Below are 22,838 nucleotides of genomic sequence, written 5' to 3' on the forward strand. Positions count from 1 at the left end.
CTATCAAGTCTTCTCCCAGGCAAAAATCATAAATAACAAAAATTTAACAAAACTCCTTATAACAAGCAGGCTGATATTCCAACTTCTCCTTCTATTATCTGTTACTTAGAAGATGACGAAAAACCTTCTGCTGTTCCATTATTTTACTTCTAAAAACTGCACGAGTCATGCCCGATTTCTTTGATAAATCTTCTGTTGAAGAGGACTGCTGCAAAGGTACAACCTCCATATCTTCTTCAATCAGCTGCTCTTCTGGCTTTTCTTCCACCTTTATCTTACTTCTAAAAGGTCCACAAGTACTCAATTTCATTAATGAATCTTCTGTCAAAAAAGATTGTTGCAAAGGTTTAACCTGCGAATCTTCTATCAGTTGCTGATCCAACTTTTCTTCTAATACCTCAGTTCTAAAAGCTGCGTGAGTCATGCCCAGTTTCTTTGATGAATCTTCTGTTAAGGAGGACTGGTGCAAAGGTTCAACCTGCATATTTTTTCCAGTCAGCTGCTCTTCCAGCTTTTCTTCCACCTTTACTTTACTTCTAAAAGCTCCACAAGTACTCAATTTTATTAATGAATCTTCTGTCAAGAGAGATTGTTGCAAAGGTTTAACCTGCATATCTTGTATCAATTTCTCTTCCAACTTTTCTTCTAATATCTCAGCTGTAGGTAATAAAGAGCCCGCCTTCAAAACAGAAGTATAAAAATCTTTCGCTTTTAAAATTGTATCAAGTCTATAGCGTGTCCCTGCATAATTCACCACCATTCCAGCCGGTATCTCCCATCTGAAACGAATCTGTCGCCTCTTAAGCTCATCAGCCAAAAAAGCAAAATGCTTTCTTACTTTAAGAATTCTTGAAGGTAGTTCTTTCAAAAGTATAACATCCTGGGCTGCAATTTGAAATCTCTGCTTGTAAAAGGCTTGTAAAATTTTATTACGAAGTGATCTACTAAAAAAATAAATAACCACATCTCGTGGCAGGTTCCTCTGTCTTGCAACCCTTGAATTGACCCTAAAAACTTTTTCTATTTCTCTCAATATTTCTTCAGGCTCGGATTCCAAAATAAGAGCTATATCCTTCGCAACCACTTGTCTCAAATCTTCTTGATTATTTTCCTGCATTCCCCTTATTCTTAAAGCGAATTCCATACTTCTGTATTGTAACATAGTAATTTCATCCTGAATTATTTCCACCTTATTTTCTATTTTATCTTCCAATTTTTCAGAATTTTCTACAGCAACATCAATACGCTGATCCAAACGATCTATGTGATCAGCAAACTTCTGAAGCACAGACGCTATATCTTCTCTCAATTTCCTAAATTTATTTTCAATAATTTCACTTATCTCTTTTTCAATCCGTCGTACACTATCTTCCAAAGCGTCCTGTAGGTCTTTAGGTAAAACTGCTGGTAAAGCTGAGAAAAGTGGTGGAAATTTAGACTCAATTTGCTGAGCTGTCTGCATTACCGAAGAGGAGATTGAGGCTTTACAAACAAAAGCTCCAAAATGCTTTAAAGCCATCTTGGAAAAAAAAAAACTCTTAAAATCTTATAAAACCTTTAACAAAAAGAGAGAGAAAAAAAAGAAGACAAAAGGAGGGAAAAAAAACAAAAACAAAAGCCCCCTGTGTAAATAAAAAAAAGAAGGAAAAAAAAGCTGTTACATTGTTTCAAATTAAAGTTCCGGTCCTTTCACTCTTAAAAACAATATCTCAGCGCCATTTTTCACCTCTCTCAAATAGGAAAAGAGAGAAGATGAAATCTTTTCCAGAGTTAAAGTCTCAAAATAATCACAGATATAATCTCCCTGGTCAGCTCTGTCTGCTTTAAATTTTACTCACAAGTTCATTTTGAAAGCAGATGTGTAAGCAGCATCTAGCTTTGCCCCCCCAAAAAAGTTAGAGCAAAGGCATCCTGGAATGTGGAGAACGCCTCAGACTCCGTGGGAACTCTCACCCTCCGACCTCCAAAGAGGGGTCTCTCAGGGAGCCCTGCCACTATCCGAGGGAAAAAACTCATCTCCTCCCTTTCGCCCAGGGAGAGAGATTCCAAGCCGCGAGACGGCTGTTGCTTGCTGTCTCAGCTGGCCTTGACACATTCCAGGGCGGACGGCTGAAAACAGCCGCCATCGCCGCCGCCGTCACAGGAACAAAAGACTAAATATTATAGATCAACTTTTGTGGAAAGAAATAAAGAGAAGGAATATCCTGGAGAAACTACAGAACAACATGTGGTTGCACGTGTTACTTTTCTATATTATGGACAAAGTCACCAAAATCACAAAATCTGAGAACATTCACATTTTAATAACAACTGATAAAGTTATAGAAAGAAAATTGGTAGTAGACGCATAGAACAGTATCAGTTAAATGATCTGGAAAAGGCATTTCTCATGTACAAATAATACAGAGAAAAATTGTTGCAATGGAAAAACTTCATGAATAGTAAAAATCATGATGGCCAGAAGGAACATGGAATAAGGCATGAAAGCAGGAGTGAGGCAGGAGAAATTTAATAGCATATGAACATGCATGAATAAATAAGTTATATAAAACCTTGAGGCTATAACTTTCAAGCAACTGCATTTAAGATTGCTCTACAAAATATTTAAAACATTGCTTACTTCATTTTCAACAGCTATATTTTATACAAACCTTTTAAAAAGCATGAGAGTGAAACTGAGGCACTTGCCAAATTTATTTTCCAGGAATTAGTAATTCTTTAGAGAAGAATATTTGCATATTTAGAGTAAAGCACTTCCACAAGCTATTGGCTTTATGTCTCTTATTCTCTGTAGAAATTTGTGCCACAGAACTAAGTACAAGGCAAGACAGGTGACTACCCTTCCAATTGCTTTTGAATTGGGGAAGGACTATGGCAAGTTGCTACAGTTTTAGAAGGGAGGCAAGACCTGAGATGAGAAGGGAGATCCAGTCAATAGGAATCCATCCAACCGCTGCATAGCAGTAACATTGTGGAAAAGTTTTCATGTTTCTCCTACAGCAGTGATAGAAGATGCTGCAGGTGATGTTTTAAGATGCTCTAGAAACATTCTTCTTTTTATACTACCAGTATCATATGTCTTTCACATTAATGCATAAAGTGATTTCCAGCCATCCAGTTGACCCCCCCCAAAAAAAATGGTGCCATAAAATTTGCTGTCCCACTGCTTGTAAATATTCTGCCTTTATCAAGTTTGCTTGGATTCACTGCTGAATCCTTTAGCCTTAACAGTGCTTTTTTTTCTAAAAAAAAAAAAAGTGCCAGAACTCACACATGTCATACAACACGCCTTGGCTACCCTACAAGGTTCCATCCAAAAAAGGTGGCGGAACTCCATTCTGGGCGGTCTATGACAAAAAAAGCCCTGAGCCTTAATGTCACTGTTCTAATAATTAAGTCATTATAGACAAGGTGACTAGATTTCTCCTATAGCTTTGTTGCCTTTTTTCTATATTTGGAAAACATTCACCGTTCACCAGACTGCAGCATGAATGAGATAGACCACAGGTCGGCAACCTGCGGCTCTGGAGCCGCATGCGGCTCTTTGAGCCTTCCCCTGTGGCTCCCAGCCTCCTCTGCCTTTGCAGAGAGAGACAGAGACAGAGAGAGGCAATTGCGCTTCCCTGCTTTTCTCTCTCTCTCTCACTCACTCTCTGTGTGTGTGTGTGTGTGTGTGTGTGTGTGTGCGTGTGTTTGTGTGTGTATATGTAAAAGAGAGTGCACTCACAGTGTTCTCCAAGGAGCTGAAAAGCTTACTGGGCGGAGCTCCTCCCTTTGCTGCGTCTCTGCAGGAAGCAGGAAGCAGGAAGGGCAGGAGAGAGCTAGCTAGCCCAGTTAGGCTGACTCAGGAATTCTGGGAGTTGAAGTCCATGAGTCATAAAAGAGACGAGGTTGCCTACCCCTGAGTTGTTGGACAACAGCTTGAAGCTTGCCAGGTGAGCAGCAGATAGGAGGGGGGGAGAAAGAGAGAGGGAGGGAGAGAGAGAGAGAGAGAGAGGAAAGAGAGAGAGAAAGAAAGAGAGTGGGGGAAGAGGAGTGGCAGACCAAGGGCAGATAGAGAGGGAGGGAGAGAGAGACAGACACACACACAGAGAGAGACCCTTTTGACATCTAAAATGAAGATAACACTGTAAATATCTTTTTTTTACCTATGTAATTTTATTCTCTTAAAGCATTCTCTTGGTGATCATTGTTTTAATAGTATGGATATTCCCCAAAGTCATATTTTTATTTTTATTTTTAATGTGTATGTGTGTGTGCGTGTGCGTGTGTGTATATATATACACACACACACACACATACATACATACATACATATGTGGGTCAGAAAACAAATATATACATATATATATATATATATATATACATACATACACACACACACAAACACACACACACACCTATAATAAAGGTAAAAAAGGATATATGCAGTGTTATCTTAATTTTAGATATCAAAAGGATTTTGCGGCTCCCGGTGTTTTGTTTTTGGTGGGAAACGGGTCCAAGTGGCTCTTTGAGTGTTTTGGGTTGCCTGCCCCTGAGATAGACCTAAGGCTCTATATGAATTTCTCTATAATATCCCGGTTGGATATTTCTCTACAATATCCCGGTTGGATATTCCCACTTTAAAATTAGGTGAAATTATGTCAGAATAAAGTTAATGTGTAGTGGTGCAAATAAAATAGTGGAAGTGTGTTCTCTCCTCTTCCTGGTTGGAAGTCCAGAGAGAAATGCTCAGAAATAGAAGGAATGGATGAGGGATATGAGAGGTACTCAGGAAAGAAGCAGTACTTAAGTGGACTAGCATAAAATATAAATGGTGTACAGGAGGCTAGGTAGCGCTTAGAGGGGAGAGGGCATGCTCAGGGCTTCCAGCATCCCCACAGACTACACTACTAGTTGTCTCTATGGTTCTTTCAGCACAGGCAAAGTCATTTCTATTCTTCTGAATTTAATAAAAAGAATATTTAACATTGTTTCAGATATTCTCTCATTAATCTTTTATTATTTATTTTTATTGTACAGCGTTTTGCCAATTCTTTATTCCTTTAGAAACCTTTTAATTTTATTGTAAACCACTTTGGAGTTTTTAATTTTTTTTCTATAATCTATGACCATGATATTGAATAAAAGGGGGAGATCAGAGTTGTCAGGGCAGGATAATGCTGGAGTCAGGTGAAAGCCATACATGAGAAATGTTTGTGTGTGAGAGGATGAGCGGAAGCAATCTTGATGGCTGGTTAAGCTTCTGGAAATCCCTATGAAGGAAAGCCAGACTACTTCCATCTTTGTATTCTTTCTGTCAGCAACAAAGCATTGTCAAACTGATATGTTTATTGAAATGTTGGTACCTTCATTTATTTTACATACCATAAAAGATATGTCTATATATTCAATTTATGTGCGTTTCTATTTTAATGGTTATTTTGCATTTTCTGCACAATATTTAATAAAGGGAAGAAAGAGGAAAAAGAATATTTCTGACATAACGATTGAGTTGGCAGATTTACAGCATCGTAGTGAGAGAAATAATTTAAGGGTTAAAGAAATGGCAGAAGAAAGCAGAACAATCTGACTACTTATCTCATTTAAAAATTAATGACTGGAGCTCTGATATGAAGTTAACTAATAAAGATATTAAATATGCTCAACAGGCTTACTCTTCTTGGAAGGTACATAAACCTCGAAACATTTTGGTTAGATTGATGAATTCAAATATAAAAGACAAAATTATAAGAAAAACAGTGTACAGTGAACTGGAGATTAAATGGGACAGTGAGAGAATATTCTTTTTCTAAGATTTCAGCGTAGCTCCATTATTGCAAGAAAGAAATTCAAACCATTGACAGAAAAACGTATGCAGAATGAGATTCAATGCAAATGGAGTTTTCCTTTCAATGTTAATTGTTTTTATGTCACAAGGACGAAATATTCAGCTTTGAGATTCAGAGGGTATTTTTTTGGCAGAATGCCCAAACAAGGATTGAAGGGAGCTATCTGTGTCTTGGAATGTGGAAAGCAGGCTCAGCTACAAGCAATAGAAAAGCACACTGCATCGAGTTGCAGAGTAGCAGAAATTATATTGACTGTTCTACTCTTTTTTAATCTTCAGGTTTAGAGCAAAGGGAAAAAGGAGGGAGTTAAATAAATAAGGGAAAAGAACTTTATCAAATAATAATGTAGGTAAAATTGTGGCTAAGGAATTACTGTAATTAAAACTGGGAGTTTATAGACTGGTGAGGAAGAGAAAGAGTCTCAGTAATTCTCCTCCCCCTTAAGCCATATGTGGGATACTCAGGGCTTTTTTTGTCATAGAACGCACAGAACGGAGTTCCAGCACCTTTTTTGGATGGAACCTTGTAGGGTAGGCAAGGCGGGTTGTATGACATGTGTTAGTTCCGGCACTTTTTTTTTATATATAAAAAAAGCACTGGGGATACTTAAAGAGCCTTTCTGTTTTGTTTTTTTTTTTCACTAGCGATCTAAGTGGGACTAGAGGGCAGGGAAGTTGGATAAGGTAGTACGGCTTAGTGTGGGGATGGGGGGGAGGGATAAAGGAGGGGGAGGGAGGTGATCACCAAAGGGAGAAGGGAGACTGGGAGGAGGGTATCTATGTAGTAAGCAGAATACTAATGTTTTATATATGATTATTATAATATCAGGTAATATGCTGATAGATTTTGCAAGTAATCAGCTTTTAAAAAGTCTTATATGTGTAAATATTTTTTATTGTATAAAGAAATTAGAATACTTTTAGAAGTGCAGGTAATGAGCAAAAAAATGTAAAATCATTTCTCTAAATGTTAGAGGTCTAGGAGATTCTATTAAGAGGAAAAGGAATTTTAATTAAATTAAATTATCTAAAACAGAAGTCCCCAACCCCCAGGCCACGGCCCACTACTAGGCCGTGCGAGCAGCTGACCAGCGCACATGTGCACATGCAACTCGACTTGCACAAGGTGTAGGCTGGTGCCGATGTGCGCAGCTCAACTTGCACAAGTGGTGGGCTGGTGCACACATGCACGCACATATAGCTCGACTTGCATGAACAGTGAGCCAGTTCCACTCTCCCCCCCCCACCGGGCCGCCAAGCCATAAAGGTTTGGGACTGCTGATTTAAACTACATGCAATTATGTTATAAGAAATATATGTAACAAATTAGGTGGGGCAGTGGGCAGGAGGCATGTCCTGCGGGATGAGGTGAGGCAAGGCGAGGCAGGGCGGGGGTGCCATTGTCACAGGGCAAGGTGAGGTAGGGGCCGGGGCGGCTGCTGCCTGACACCATCAGCCCCTGGACACAGAGGCCAGCAAGCGCATGGGTGCTGGGTTGCATCCAGCCATGTGGGACCTCAGTGAGTTAGCGGGTGGCTGGTTGAAGAGGGATGGTTGCTATCTCCAGGGAATGGCGCGTGTGCCCACAGAGAGGGCTCTGAGTGCCACCTCTGGCACCACCACTGATCTAGACAAATCCATGCAGTTTTCTTGCCAAGATTTTTCAGAAGTGGTTTATCATTGGCTGCTTCCTAAGGCTAAATGAGAGTGACTGACCCAAGCTCACCCAACAGGTTTCATGGCTAGGGTGGGACTAGAATACATGGTCTCCCAGTTTCTAGCATGATGCCTTAACCACCATTCCAAACTGGCTATCTTATTTAATACCATGTTTCCCTGAAAATAAGCCTGGGTCTTATATTTATTTTTGGTCAAAAAGACCCATTAGGGCTTATTTTCAGAGGGTGTTTTATTTTATTCACCACAAGGCCCAGCCCGGCCGGTGCCCGGCCCCACCAGGCAACTCAAGTTTACCTTGGTAAGGGGAGGAGGCCTTTGGAAACTGCCTTTTCATTTACATTCATTAATATTGTAATCTATCCCTTTATTTTTCAAAAAAAAATGATTTGTATTTACCATGATTAGCTTCCTTGATCGCCAACGGGAAGGTGCGGTGTGAATTCTGCGCATGAGCTGAAGAAATACAGACACTTGCGCCCTCAAAGCTCATGCCGCTTCCTCACTTGGGGCGCATCACTGCTTTGCAGGCGTGTTCAATTTTGTGGCTCAGCTAAACTCTTCAGCTGCGGCTGAGCCACAAAGTTGAACGCATCTGCAAAGCAGTGGTGCATCCTGAGCGAGGAAGTGGCATGAGCTTTGAGGGTGCAAGGGTCTGTATTTCCGTGGCTCATGCACAGAATTCACATCGCACCTTTCCACTGGCGATCAAGGAGACCTTTCCTTCAATGGGAAAACAGTCTCTCCTCAAGGTCTGCAGAGCAACAGTGGATCCAGCTGAAAGTCAGCTTCAAAGTCAGTTTGAACAGGTAATAGGTAATAAATCAGCTCAGTTCAACTCCTGAAGAGACCTGACAGCAATGCAAACACTAGCCGTGTAAATAAATCAAATGGAAATATCCTTGCACCCAATGAAATCCTTTTCAAAATATTTATCTAACAAGAATTGTCTACTTCTGAAAATAAAGAAACATTATCAGCTTTGTTTGTACTACAACAGATGACTATTTGGCACATTTCTTTTTAATGTTACAGAGGGTAGCATTTTCTTTTCGAATTATATCTCACATTTTTCACTTTTCAGACACATAAAGGCACCGCAATAGAAACATTGATTTCAGTTTTTAATGTGTTAGCCAAGTGTACTCCTACATAGCAGAATGAAGCACTTCGTTAGTAACAAATCAGCCCAATGGTCCAGAACAACTTTTCCCTCATCAACCTCTTTTTTATTTTGAAAAGTGGAAAACTAAAGCCCATGTTTTGGAGGCCATCAAATGAAATAAAACTTGCTGTACAATATAGTTAGACCATCCTAGAAGAAAATATATTCAGCCCTCACTTTTGCAAAGGCTTCAACACATTTGCTGTATTTCCAACTTCAAAACAACAACAGGTTACAGAAATAAATAAGATTGCCTAGATAAGAATTGAAAATATCAGATAGGTGGACAGTACTAATCATACCAAGATTACATTTGAGTTGTACACTTATTCAGATATTCAGTTTCAACACACTACCTAAATAAAGGCCTGGAATAAGCCCTCCTCCGCTCAGTATCTACAGGATAGAAGATAATTTCTTTCTGTTCTCTTTCTCCTGTATAGCTGTCCAAATTTTAGCGAGACAAAGATTAGATACGATGAAAATCCTGAATATCTGAGAAAAGCAAGATAGTACATATTTTGGGTTTGGGACTTCAATTGTTCCCAGAAAAGACTGCATACATGAACAGGTAAGGTAAGGGAGACTTTCTTGGCAGAAAAACTACTGGGAAGTCCAAGCTCTTGCAGTTAATGAAAGTCTTATTTGATATAAATGAAAACTTAAATAATGTGAAAAAAATAAAACACTTACTATCGGTTGCAGCAGCATGCCTGTTCTGAATGGTTTTTGGTTGCTATGGTGACAGCGTCTCTCCCTAGCTGGATTTGCTTTCCTGTGAGTGCAGTCAGTCTTTAGGGCCTGCTAGTAAACAGCAACCATAGTTGGAATGTTCCTAGCAACAATGCAGCGAGAAATAATTTAAACACTATGTATGCTTAGCACTTTTTTTTCCTGTTTGCCTTGACAGCATCATCTGAAAGGCTGCATCATAATCCAATTTAACTTTTATAATCAATTGCTGCTCCATTCCATTCATAGTAACCTCTTCTTAAAGGTTTTTTGTGGCCTCTGTTTATGTAGTTACTTCATAAAATATCTCTTCTCAGGTACTGGGATTTTTTTTTTCATTTGTTTTGTTGGTTATGGAGTATCCAGTACATATCAATGTTGCTAGAAGTTGGAGAAAATACATGTGTTTGCAATCATTTCAGTAGTCCTCTCATTCTTATTTCTGTCAGTACTTGCTCCAATACCACTTTTGTTTTGCAAGTTGGATGAAGAAAAGCACTGTTCCTTAAGGAACCTATATAGTTTCCCTTGCTTGTATGAAATATGTTATCACATTTTAACGTTAAAATGAAGTCTCTTTAGAAAGGTGTATTAGACTGCACAAAATATGAGATGCTAAATGTATTTATGGTTCCTTGCCATAGTAAAACTACTAATATAATCAGTAATAGTTTCTTGGGTAATTCCTTCTAGAGCAGACATGTCAAACTCACGACATCATGTGATGTATCAGAGCTTTTTCTCCATTGCCGGCAATGGGATGGGTGCAGTTTCCTCGTGACGTGTCCAGCGCGTGGGCCAGCAGTTTGACACCCCTGCTCTAGAGCATGAGTGTCAAACTTGCGACATTCTGTGACATTTCGTGACTTATTGCGACTTTTTTCCCATTGCCGGCAATGGGGTAGGCGCGGTTTTGGCGTGACGCATCCAACCTGAAGGCCGCAGTTTGACACCCCTGCTCTAGAGATAATTGCGCCTGAACAACTATTCCACAATGAGAAATTTGTCACTTATAGATCATTGTTCATTATGGCATGCCAGGCGCCTAGGAATGTCACATTGCAGAGATGCACATAGAGAATTGCAAGAATGTTATGTATGAAACTGCTATGTAATGGTTTCTAAGTTACACTTTACTCTAGAATCTTTCAAGAATTCTCAACAATACAACAACTTTTTTGAGAACAAATGAAACCCCTATTCGTGGTAATGGCATAATATACTGTTACCTCTATTTCCCTTAAGCTCCTAGCAGCTTAAGGGAAAGTGGACCATAATAGAGGTTTAAGAACATAGGCACTGATATTGCAACGAACATATATGATTTGCACCACTGAATAGTGAAATAAAATGATCTTCCACTTATAAAGATGAGTTCAGTGCATCCTTACTATGTAAACCTGTGTTGGTGATCACTGATTTCTGTGAATGAAATCAGATGATGATACAAAATAAGTCTCCACCATTTAAAAACATGCTGGGAATATAAAATCACAACTCTACTACCCTAGCATCTCTTGCAATATCAATTTACTTCTCTGCCACATAAATGAACATATGATAGTATGAAAGACCACAGGGTTCACTGTATAAACTCAGTGCAAGTTAAACCAGTGTTACAAGACCCGTCACGCATTCCTACAAGACACTGTAAAAGGAGAACCATGTTATTCTATGGTGACAAAAAATCAGAAATCTGGTACCGCATTTTTTTTCACTAATAAATTTTATTAAAAGACATTAACTTTCATAAGCTGCAGTTCACTTTATCAGAAGTTTAGAATGGCTAGAGAGTGATGCAGGATTTAAATTAGGGTGTGGGGAAGAAGAGAGAGAAGATAGGTTGATTATGCAAATACAGGTTACATGTGAAACAGATTACAAGTACTTTATCAATTAACAATCAATTGAACAATTTTAACAATCGTTAAAAAAACTACTTGTATTTGTTGAGACTTTCTGAGATTGCTTGAAAACTTTTGATGCCAGTTGAACAGAGATAAAGCCTGGAAATAAAATTTGCCACTCGGAAAAGTTGTACTGGTTTCTTGACGTCTCTGCAATCTAAGCAAGATTTGGCAATACCATCTCTCAAATCTCAGCCTCTTTAATTAAGACGGTTAGCGTGAAATGACAGGTTGTAGATCTACGTGAGGGTCATATAAAATCCCAAGCCTCGTTCTTTGCGTTATTTAAATCGGTAGTTTACAGCAGCCAGAGCTTGCAATATAAAATCGCCAATCTCATTAAAAATCCGCCTTAGTAGTAGAAAAACAAAAACAAAACAAACAAAACAAAACACAGTCCTTCTCTGCACCTATGAACGCGTCTATGTTCTTCTTCGAACCCGAAATGTTCCTTTCCTCGCGTAAGGACCACAGCTTATCGTAGGCTATCCCTGCTTGCCCCGCCTCTTCTCCTTGCTGGGCCAATCGGGTGGGAGTGGAGGCAGGACCTCCTTGCGTGAGAGCGCTGTCGGGAAGCGCCGCCTTGTCCCTTCTGTTTTGCTGCTGGTATTTTTGCTGCCGGAGGCCCCCCCCCCCAAAGGGGACCGTTCGGGATTTTATTTTATTTTTTCGTCCGGGCCAGAGAGAGAGAGCGGGAGTACGGTGAAAGCTGGACGAACGTTTGGTCACCCGGAGGAAGAGGTATAGTGGCCAAGTTTGGCGTTTTAAACTACAGTAGAGGCTGACTGTAGAGGCCTAGTTCTCCTTACCTCTTGTTCCTTTCGGTGGGAGGAAGCGGCGAAGTTTCCGGGAGAAAATATAGTATGCATTTATACCATAATGTAGAATCCTGAATTTCGCCTTAAGTAGCTTCTTCCGAGAGTTTCAAGTCTTCGGCATACCTGTTGGTCAAAATTTGCAAAAACCTCGCTTCATTAGCTCAATTGCTATAAAAGCTTTGCTTCAACTCCCTCTTTACCACCGCCGATCAAATCATTTCTCTTAATATACCGGAGCGTTTTGCCCCCCGACCCTTCATTAGACCTGACTCACAAAATATGCACATATATAATGCGGCCTGTTTAGTTGTATCACAGCTTGTATCACACACACACACACACACACACACACCCCTTGTAATTTGTAAACCATCTCGTGTTGGGTGTTTTATTTACTAAAGTACGGTTAAAGAAATCATGCCCTAAAAGAACAAACCTGGTCCTGGTGTCTAAAAATCAGAGTCAAAAAATCTAAAACCTAGAAGCTAAAAAGTAGGTTCACAAATTGAAATAAACAAGATTGCTTCTCATGATATTTATAACTCTACATTTCCAGGTATTCTTTTTATATAACTTTTTCCTGCACTCTTTTCTTCTTCTATAAGCTACTGCAATGCTTTCTTTTCATTTCACTTGCAAACTTACAGATCATTCAAACATATTTCTTAGATAAGATAAGATAACCTTTATTGTCATTTTTATACTGTGGGCACAATGGCACACATCAAAAATGAAATTTAGTTGCCCGCTCTCAAAGTGAAACACATACACGACACACACCTAAACATACTATGAACAACATATGTATAGACCTACATCCCTACATATACGTAGCAAATAAATATTAAATATTGTCCATCTTGAATATATAAACGGAAGGAGGAAGCTTGAGAGTTCACAAGGTTAATGCTGTATGGAATGAAACTGTGGCTGAATCTGGATGTTCTGCTTCGGATACCACGAAGCCTCCTCCCAGAAGGTAACAAGGAAAACAGGTCGTGAAGATGATGTGTAGTGTCCCAGATGATCTTACGGACCCTGCTCAAGCAGCGCTTCTGTGCTATGTCCTGGATGGGAGGGAGGGAACTGCCAATGATCTTTTCAGCCATTCTCACCACTCTCTGCACAGCCTTCCTGTCTGAAGCAGTGATGCCTCCAAATCAGACTGTGATGCTGTATGACAGGATGCTCTCAATTGTCCCCCTGTAGAAAGTGGTCAGGACAGGGGAAGGAAGATGTGCTTTTCTCATGTAGCGCATGAAATGCTTAATATATTGTGTAAAGTGAGGAATGATCTGATCCTGAGTCTTTGAAAACTCTTGAATTAGAACCACTGAAAACCTTTGCAATCAGAAGTACCTGTGTTTGCCTCTTAAATGTGAATTTCAGAATCTATCTAGATATTTTTCCATCCCATTGTTAAAAATATCCTGTGCAAGATATTCCTATTAATATTCCTATTAAAGATATGTGATCTTGGCCTCTCTGCTTAACAGAATAGTAGCTGATTGCCTGTGACATTCCAAGATGTATGTATGCACATGGATTGTACACAATTCATATTTAAGAAAAAATATTTGGCTAGATAATTTTTATGGTGCTGCGGAAAACAAAAATGTAACACCTACATTGGATCACACACAAAATCAATCTAATCTAGCATTGTTTTGATTACAGTAGACAGCTATCAAGTTCTTTTAGGGAATCTAAAAGCACAGCAGATAGATATAATTGCACCTGTCCATTTCTATAATAGCCATACTAGTAGTCATTGATAGCATTTCATTACATGTGTCAGATTCTAGTACAATATAAGAATGAATTTTTTTTCTTAGTCCGCATTTTACATCTATAACAATAGTTTATAGCCTGTTCAAGGGATGTTAATGTTTCACAAGGATGAATGGGGACTGTACGATCAAATGTTTTTTTTTTATTAAAAGTTTAAAAATTTTTTTACAGTATATAACCCAAATCCCTCCCCCCTCCCCCCTACTTCCCAGAGCTGATTACAGGGTTACAAATAAGCAATCATAATCTAACTAACATTACCCAACTCTACTAACAATCAAATCCATAACATACTTTAACTCCTTTTCAAAATAAATATTAACAAATTAAAAACCAAAAATAATAATATAATTAAACAATAATACTAAAAATAATATAAATTCAATCATATTAAACTATTAAAAATAATCTAAAATTTACTCATAAGCTAAATAATACTTTTTAGTCTCATATTTATTCTGGATATAATCTATCCATCTTCTCCAAACCAAAATATATCTTTCTTGTGAATAATCCTTCAAATAAGCGGAAATTTTTGCCATTTCTGCTAAATTAGACACTTTGAGTATCCATTCTTCCATAGTAGGCACTGAATCTTTCTTCCAATATTGCCCCACCAGTAATCTTGCAGCTGTTTTAAGATTCAACATCAAATTAATTTCTTTAACATCAAAGTCTACAATAACACCTAATAAAAATAATTGTGGCATAAACTTTATCTTTCTCTTAAAAATCTTTTGAATGTTCCACCAGATCTTAATCCAAAAAGCTTTTATATTTCTACAAGTCCACCAAATATGAAAATAAGTTGCATCTAAGCTTCCACATCTCCAACATTTGGGCTGTAAATTAGGATACATACAAGACAGCTTTTGAGGATCCAAATGCCACCTGTAAAACATTTTATAAAAGTTTTCTCTTAAATTTTGAGCTTGAGTAAATTTTACATTTCTAACCCAAATTGTCTCCCATGTATCCAATAGAATCGGCTCTTGAATATTTTGAGCCCATTTTACCATACAATCTTTAACTAACTCCGTTTCAGAATCCAATTCTATTAAAACATTATAAATTCTCTTTATATGGGCTCGAGTTTGATCTTTAATCTGTTTTACCAAATTCACGTCCTCTAAAGTAATACCAACCTTTTGATCTAAACTCCACCTAACTAACAATTGATTATACTGAAACCAAGAGTGTACAGTATTTTCTTGCTTCAACTCAGCTAAAGATTTTAATTGCCAATCCTTCCCTACCAAACTAAGTAATTCCTTATAAGAAATCCTATCCAAATTCACTCCCCTAGATACCCCCTCTATCACGTGTCCTGGAATCCCCCCAATTGGAATTTTATAATTTAACCTATAATAATACTTCTTCCAGACACGTAATAAAGTGTTTCTTAAAATATGAGATTTAAAAACCTGATCTATTTTTTTATTATAAATTAAATATGCATGCCATCCATATAATAAATCCCATCCCTCAAGAAGAAGTATATTTTTATTTGTTAAGTTAAGCCAATCACTAATCAGAGTTAAAGCCACCGCATCATAATACAATTTTAAATTAGGCGCCTTAAGTCCTCCTGTTTCCCGTGCATCTTGTATAATCTTAACGATCAAATGTTTCATGACATTACAGGTTTTTATTTTCTCCCCCCCCCCCAAAGTCCATGTTTTGAAATCAGAAGATCAGAAAAATGCATAAAAGTTTGATTTTCTTGCCAAAATTTCATAGAATTTAGGATAAAATAATACCTCTTACCCATTTACTAAGTAACAGATATCATCATTTACTACAGTGCTTTCTCCTTTGCTATGGTGTGCTGGAATTGTACATTTTACTTCATAAATTATGAGTTCCAAACAGCAACATTTATGATTGTATGTCTGAGAATGTAGCTACTATGTCTGCTTTAGTGTACAGAACATTACTACTTCCATACTGCTTAAATCCTTTTTACAAAGCATATTTACAGAGATGCCTATATATTTCTCCAAGCCACCAGATTTCCATGATGCCCACTATTATTGGTTCTAATAGCAAACCAGATTTAAAAAGGAAAAAAACAGTGATTTTGGAGCATGGAAAAATGTTCCATGTACTTGTTGACAATCTCTTAAAGAAACTGCATTTTTTCTGGCCTCATAATACTGCTACCCAATGCTTAGAAAATAAGTGTTTGCTTTAAGAAACTGCTGAAAGGTGTCACATGTATCCATTCATTTAATTTCAATTTATTTCATTTCATATGGCTGCCTACTCCAGAAGACTCTGGGCAGCTTGCAAAATTCACAAGCCACATGAAAAAGTCAACCAGATTAAGATAACAAAACAAAAAGTTTTTTTAAAAAATCATCTTTTCCCCTTCAAATTTGACTGGCTGCTGACCCATAGTATGTTGTACTAGGCCATAAGTCAAATTGAAAGGGTGTAAATGCACCTATTTTTCTTTATTCCCATTACTGTCCCATTCCAGAATCTGAACATTTGAGCTGTACCTTACGGTTAGTGTGGTTGCATCATGGCTCTCTGTGCAGATGTGTGAACGGACACACACTCTCATGCACACACACTCATATACATATTTATATAAAGAGCAGTCTCTGGAGTACTCATTCCAGCTATAAAGTGACTTTGTAATTGCTTTGGCAATTCATCTTGCAACAATATATTTCCTGGCAACAAAGGGAGAAGGCTTCAGAATGTTTCTTAATTAATACCTTCCAGAAGGAAACTCACTAGGCATTTATATTGCTTTATTTATTTATTAAATTTATATGCAGTCCATCTCTCTATCTAAAGAGACTTTGATTCACTGTAAAAAGTGAATTTCTGAGACATTTTCTTTTTAATTATTAAACGTTAACTCCACATTGTGCAGATTAAAGCTAGTAAAATCTGAATACTCTTTTTTTCAACTGCTTATGAAGTTCCAACTGAAAAGTAATTGATAAGGCTAACCATTACAGAAAATATTGGACCATTTTTCAGGAAACAGCAAATTTTCTTAACATTCTTACTGATAGTCTTTTTATTATGTAAGAAGAATGTTGCAATGCTATATCATCTGCAACAACTTTTTAACATTAATGCTAAAGAATAAGCCCTTTTCATAAGTTTTTCAAAAGGGATCTATGATATATAATATATAAAAATAATATATAATATAAAGAGAAAATAGAGCAGATAGGATGGGTTCAGACAGTGAAAAGATGGTAAAAGGCCAGAAATTAAGAAACAAGCTATACCAGGGGTAGGCAACCTTGGCTCTCTTATGACTCGTGGACTTCTACTCCCAGAATTCCTGAGCCAGCATGGCTGGCTCAGGAATTCTGGGAATTGAAGTCCACGAGTCATAAAAGAGCCAAAATTGCCTACCCCTGAGCTATACTATAGTATAATTGCTTCAGTCATATGGGCTTCTTATCCTTTTGAAAATTCCAAAGTCAACCTAAGACTGAGAAAAACTATATTAAATCCATGTGTTTCCCAGCCTTGGTTCAAAGCTTCAGGAATTCTATCCCTTGCATTAAAGCACGGGTGTCAAACTTGATTGCGTCACGTGACGTATCACGACTTTTTTGCCTTTGTGGAGCTGGAGTGGGCATGGCCTGCGCGTGACGCATCTGGCCCATGGGTTGCCAGTTTGACACCCCTGTATTAAAGCAACCAACTTTTTTTTTCTGCTAGCAAAGGGAGGGTCTAGAACAGAGGTAGGCAACCTTGGCTCTTTTATGACTCGTGGACTTCAACTCCCAGAATTCCTGAGCCAGCATGTCTCAGCTTGGAAACCTCTCCCTTTTCCCTCAGCATGGCTGGCTCAAGAATTCTGGGAGTTGAAGTTCACGAGTCATAAAAGAGCCAAGGTTGCCTACCCCTGGTCTAGAATAATCCTATTCTGTACACCCAATGAATGCATCTTCCATTGTGGAAATGTATATTGACAGCGATATTAAGTATAATTGTCCTTCATGGAAATGAGGTCTTGAAATGCTTTGTGTTCTTGGAAACATTTTGAATCCAATATAATTTTGTTGGTTTGAAAACACGCTTGGGGTTTAAAACACTTGTGGAATGGTAAGTGGGAATGACTTTGAGGGAGGAGGAGAAGAGATACTACCTCGGACAGTGGTTCTCAACCTTCCTAATGCCACAACATTTTAATACAGTTCCTCATGTTGTGGTGACCCCAACCCTAAGGGCTCTCCAAGAGCGCACCGCCGCTGCCCACTCACCTGCCGCTCCTGGGGCTCAGCGCGCCTCACCTGTCCTCGCCTCACTTCCGAAGGTCGCCGGCCTGCCCGGCTCGAGATGGCCGGGGAGGGGGGGCAGGAAGGCCGCTCTGCCCAGCCTGGTTGGAGAAGCACCCAGGCGGGGAGAGGGAGAGAGAGAGAGAGCCAAGAGGGTGACAGCGCCAGTAGAGCTTAGTTCAGCCTCCTCCGCGGAAAGGGCCATGAAGCAGCGCAGCCTCCCTTAGGAGATGCTCGACGGAAACGAATCCGGTGCTGCAATGGCCCCTAGCTCGAAGCCGTGTGGAGACGGATAGAGGAGCGGTATCTCGGTTCCTAAGACTATCAGAAATATATGTTTTCCGATGGTTTTAGGCGACCCCTGTGAAAGGGTCGTTCGACCCCTAAAGGGGTCGCGACCCACAGGTTGAGAACTACTGACCTAGGAGGAGCCTGCAACTGCTTAACCAGCAAAGAAATTTTTTTTAAAAAAGATCCACGTAACATATCAGACTATTAAAAGTGACAATGGGAGATTTGTATTTTCAGACTTGCAAGGTTCTGTTAATGTAACCTTATAATAAAGTAGAATAAGCTCATGTGATCATTTTTCATGTTTGGTTTATCTGGGAGAGCTTATCAAAAGCCAGAATTGTCTATTTCGAATTTCAGAACATTTCTAACATATACATATACCAGATCTCAGTTCTAGCACATATTATTTTCAAATCTAGGTTCTATAGAACTGGGGATCACAGCACCAACCTTTCTTTCTGGATTCCATATTGCCACAGTCCAATTTCTCTGGATAACAGCATAAAGTAAAATAACACATAGAATGTATGGATGTACGTTCTGGGGTCCAAGGCTGAATTGCTAAGCAGCATAGAGAGGTCATCCTTGTTTACACACTGCTCATTCATTAACCATTCAAAGTTACAGTGGCTCTGAAAAACTTATGACCAGTCTCCAAACTTGCGGTACTCAGTGTCCCCATTGTCATGTGATTGTGATTTAGTTGATTAGCAACCAGAGTACATTTATGATGGCTGCAGCATCTTGTGATCTCATGATCACCATTTTCAACTTTACAGATGTCTTCTGACAAGCAAAATGGGAAAGATACAACTCGCAGTCATGTAACATGCTTAACGACTGCACACGATTTGCTTAACTACAGCTGGAACTGACAGCATAGGTGGGCACAGTCACATGATGTTTCACTCTACAATCTCATCACTTAGCAATGGAGTTGCTGGTCCCAATTGCAGTTGGGAGGACAATTGTATTCTTTTGCTATAATCTTATTTTGAATGCAGCCATTACTAATTCTGAAATACAAGATGATCTAAAGCTCAAATTCTTCTCTATTAGCGTATATTAGTAGGAAGCAAGATGGGACAAAAATAGTGGAAATTCATGGCTTAGATCAGTGGTTCTCAACCTGTGGGTCGGGACCCCATTTGGGGTCGAATGACCATTTCACGGGGGTCGCCAAACAAGGCTGTCCGCCATTTTTTTCCCCTTTTCTTTGGCCATGCATCTGGCACCCAGTGATGTATAAGTGGTTGGGAGTCACCACAACATGGGGAACTGTATTATGGGGTCGCGGCATTAGAAAGGTTGAGAACCACTGGCTTAGATGGAGCTGAAAGTTCAGTGGTTAATTCGGATCCTACAAGATGGTCTTCTGGTTGAACTCTGCGTTGGTAGAGATAATAGCAGTTTCTTAAGTCTTATGTGTTTCTAATTCCTTACCAAAGACTTTTCAAACTCTTTTCTTATTCCTAAGTGGACTTTGTGAAAGTGGACTTTTTTAGCATTTTGGATAAGCACTGTCAAATGGAGGAAGTGGCTTCCATGAGTAACACGAAGAGCTTTCATTGTGTTAAGAGTTATGGATATTTGTTCTTCAAGAGTTCAGTTCCTTGTGTAATTGTCTCCCTGGCCCCAGTGGCTAATGAGATGCTGTCATGATTGCTTCACGTTTAAAGCCCTTTTTCTTTCTTTGCTGTTCATTAATGTAATGAGCTCTTAGCCAGTGCCTGACATGAATTGTATTATGTATTTTACTACTTCAAGTCCTTGGGATTGCCTTTTTCCTCAGTATGGTTGATTCAAAGTCAGCACTTTTTCATGTTGGTATTTTTCTCTCCATTTTTAATCTTAAAAATAGTTTTATAAAAGTTTATGTATTTTTAAGGCATCATAAAAATGTGCTAACAGTAAACAAAGCTGCAGTCCTTTTTATCTTTCTATGGGGTAAATCAGAGGGATTAATATATTTTGTAATACACACCATCTTGAGTGTTTATTCAAAGAAACTTTTTCAATAGCTGGAATCCAAAGAACTGGCTTTAGACACTTCTAATGCTAGTCTACTTGAAAGTGCCTATCAGTTTCGAAGTGCCTTCACTTTTAAAAATCCTATTCAGAGTTATTGTAGCAAAAATCAAACAAAAAACTCCTTTAAGCACAAGAAATCAATTATATGATTTTATTGAATCCTGGCAAAAATACTCAGAAAAATATTTTCTAAAACCTCCTTTTATTTCACTCTATACATTTGAACTTTAATTTTCAGCTTTTGCTGGCTTAAAGTCATTGTGTTGTAATATATATTTTTTTACCTTTTGTGAAATCCGGTATTAATTTTATTGATTCATTTTGGCCTACATAATATTTTTGTCAATTTAATGGGCATTTTTTCTGTTATTTTAACATACTTTTAATACTGTTTTTACTATTCCTCTCACTAATTTCAATATGAGCATTCTCCATAATAATTTGACATGTTGCTCTTAAGATGGCAATTACAATTTCAGCATGTCTTCATTGGAGAAATCGGAGCTTGTTGGTTTTCAGAATATATATGCAGGAATATATAAGTTGGGAAAAAGTAATCTCTCCCTTTGTAATAATTTGACCTCTCTGTTGATTTAAAGATATCAGAAATACCTTGCTTAATTTTTTTTGAGTCATGCTTAGAAACATTAGTTTTTTTGTCATTTAAACTAACACTTTCCTTACTTTGTTCTAATAATTAAACAGATACTGGAAATACCTAGTCATGCAATGGCTTTTGAAAACATAGCATCCAAAAAGGACTGGTATAGCATCTTGGGTGCAGAACCTTCAGATAGTTTAAAAGAATTGAAAAGGAAATATCAAAGACTAATATTGTTGGTAAGTAAATTTTATGTCCTTGAAAGGCAAAGTAATTCATTTACAAATACTTGATTGATAACTATTGTATAAAGAGAACAATTATAGCAAGTACTGGTTATATTATACACATACCTATGTTACTAAGTGTAACTGAAATTATTATTTCTCCCTCTAACCCCCAGGAAAACCATGATGTTCTATAACTTTCTCTACATTCTAAAAATGTACAAGAAATTAATTGCTGTTTTTTTAATCATGTGAAAGAAAAATGAGATGAAAGAACTGTGTTCAGACTTATAAATAATTCTTTATCTTAATTAAAGAAAATGCCTGACCTTCCTTTCTGAATTGTGGCAGCATGAAATGAATCAATCAGTGTTTGTGACTTTACAATTTGCTACCATGGAAGCAATTATAATGTCACTAGTACTAGATTGACATCACTGGATAAATTAAGCATAAGGCACTGACTGAAAAACAAATGACCCCCCCTCCCATGCCTAAAAGTGTATTGTTCAACTGCAATAATATGATTGAAAAACAAGTGTGTAAAGTTTTCTTAAGCGTGTTATCTATTTATAGAACTTATATCAGTGAAATGTGAGTTTTTGTATTTATTCAGTATAAAGTGTACCACTATATCATAGCATAGATTGATTTATATGTTGCTATAAAGCAGGACAGACTGATGTATGGGAGTGAAGTTAAATTACACTACCGGTTTGTATGGTTCTGTCATATCTAAAGATGCAGCTTGATAATGATTCATTGCTATAATAGTGTTTTCTCCTAAATTCCTTATGGGCATTAAATATTAAAATTGCCACTAAATCTATGAAACTATTTTGTTTCTTCAAGCCCTGTGAAAAATATTTCTTTACTTTCTTTTGCCCAACCCCAATTGTTAGGTAACAATCCCATCATAAAATAAAAGCCTCTACAGACTCGACAGCTTTCCTAAAGTCCAGTTGAACTTTCCTAAAGTCCAGTTCAGCTCAAAATGCTTGGAATTGAATTACTTGCTCTGTTGAGATCAATTAAATATATTGATTAACACAATATGAGGAAAACCTGACGCTCCTACTAGTAATTAACAATTTTCAATATTTTCTGAGTAAGACATAATGCTGAAGATGTTTATTTTAAAGAAAGTATTGACAATGACTATAATGCATTTAAATTAATTCCTCTGATATAAAAAATCACTTGTGATTGTCAACAGAATAGGAATATTGAAAACATTGGATACATTTGAGAATAATTCATAAAAAATGAATTTTCGGAGAGTTTTTTAGAAGTTTAAAAGGCCAATCTCTTTCGAATAAACAAAAACAACAGCCCAGTGAGAATGGACCATATTCAGTGTCTACAGTGTCTAAAAACAAAATAGCCAAGAAGAAAGTAAAAAGTAGGTTATCCCAATTAAGGGATTGGCTGGGCCTAGAAATAGGGCGTTCTATATGGTAACATTTTGTAGCTCCCATTTACCAATATATGAAGTTTTTAAGAGAT

At 37.9% G+C, this 22,838-nt stretch overlaps 2 protein-coding genes across 7 annotated transcripts in view; one reads left to right on the forward strand and one right to left on the reverse strand.

Moving 5' to 3' along the window:
- DCDC1 (doublecortin domain containing 1) overlaps window positions 1–9,415 on the reverse strand; it is a 301,614-nt gene extending 292,199 nt beyond the window's left edge. The window contains exon 1 of one of the 4 annotated variants that reach the window (XM_039355979.1): window positions 9,369–9,415. In XM_039355979.1, coding sequence (XP_039211913.1) covers window positions 9,369–9,386 — 18 coding nt within the window. In that variant the 5' untranslated portion in view covers window positions 9,387–9,415. The remainder of the gene's footprint in view (window positions 1–9,368) is intronic. The other 3 variants (XM_039355982.1, XM_039355977.1, XM_039355978.1) reach the window with 3 other exon arrangements.
- Window positions 9,416–11,868: 2,453 nt separating this feature from the next.
- The window catches only part of DNAJC24 (DnaJ heat shock protein family (Hsp40) member C24), a 41,085-nt gene continuing 30,115 nt past the window's right edge, over window positions 11,869–22,838 (forward strand). Inside the window, exons 1-2 of one of the 3 annotated variants that reach the window (XR_005558240.1) lie at window positions 11,869–12,055; window positions 21,210–21,344. Coding sequence is in view for 1 of the 3 variants with exons in the window: in XM_039355918.1 (XP_039211852.1) it covers window positions 21,234–21,344 (111 nt within the window). In the remaining 2 variants the exon portion in view is untranslated. Of the gene's footprint in view, window positions 12,056–21,204; window positions 21,345–22,838 lie in introns of those variants that run through there. The other 2 variants (XM_039355918.1, XM_039355919.1) reach the window with 2 other exon arrangements.

The sequence above is a fragment of the Crotalus tigris genome, unplaced genomic scaffold (genome assembly GCF_016545835.1).
Source record: "Crotalus tigris isolate CLP2741 ecotype Arizona unplaced genomic scaffold, ASM1654583v1 scf7180000018777.2418813, whole genome shotgun sequence".
Lineage (NCBI taxonomy): Eukaryota > Metazoa > Chordata > Lepidosauria > Squamata > Viperidae > Crotalus > Crotalus tigris.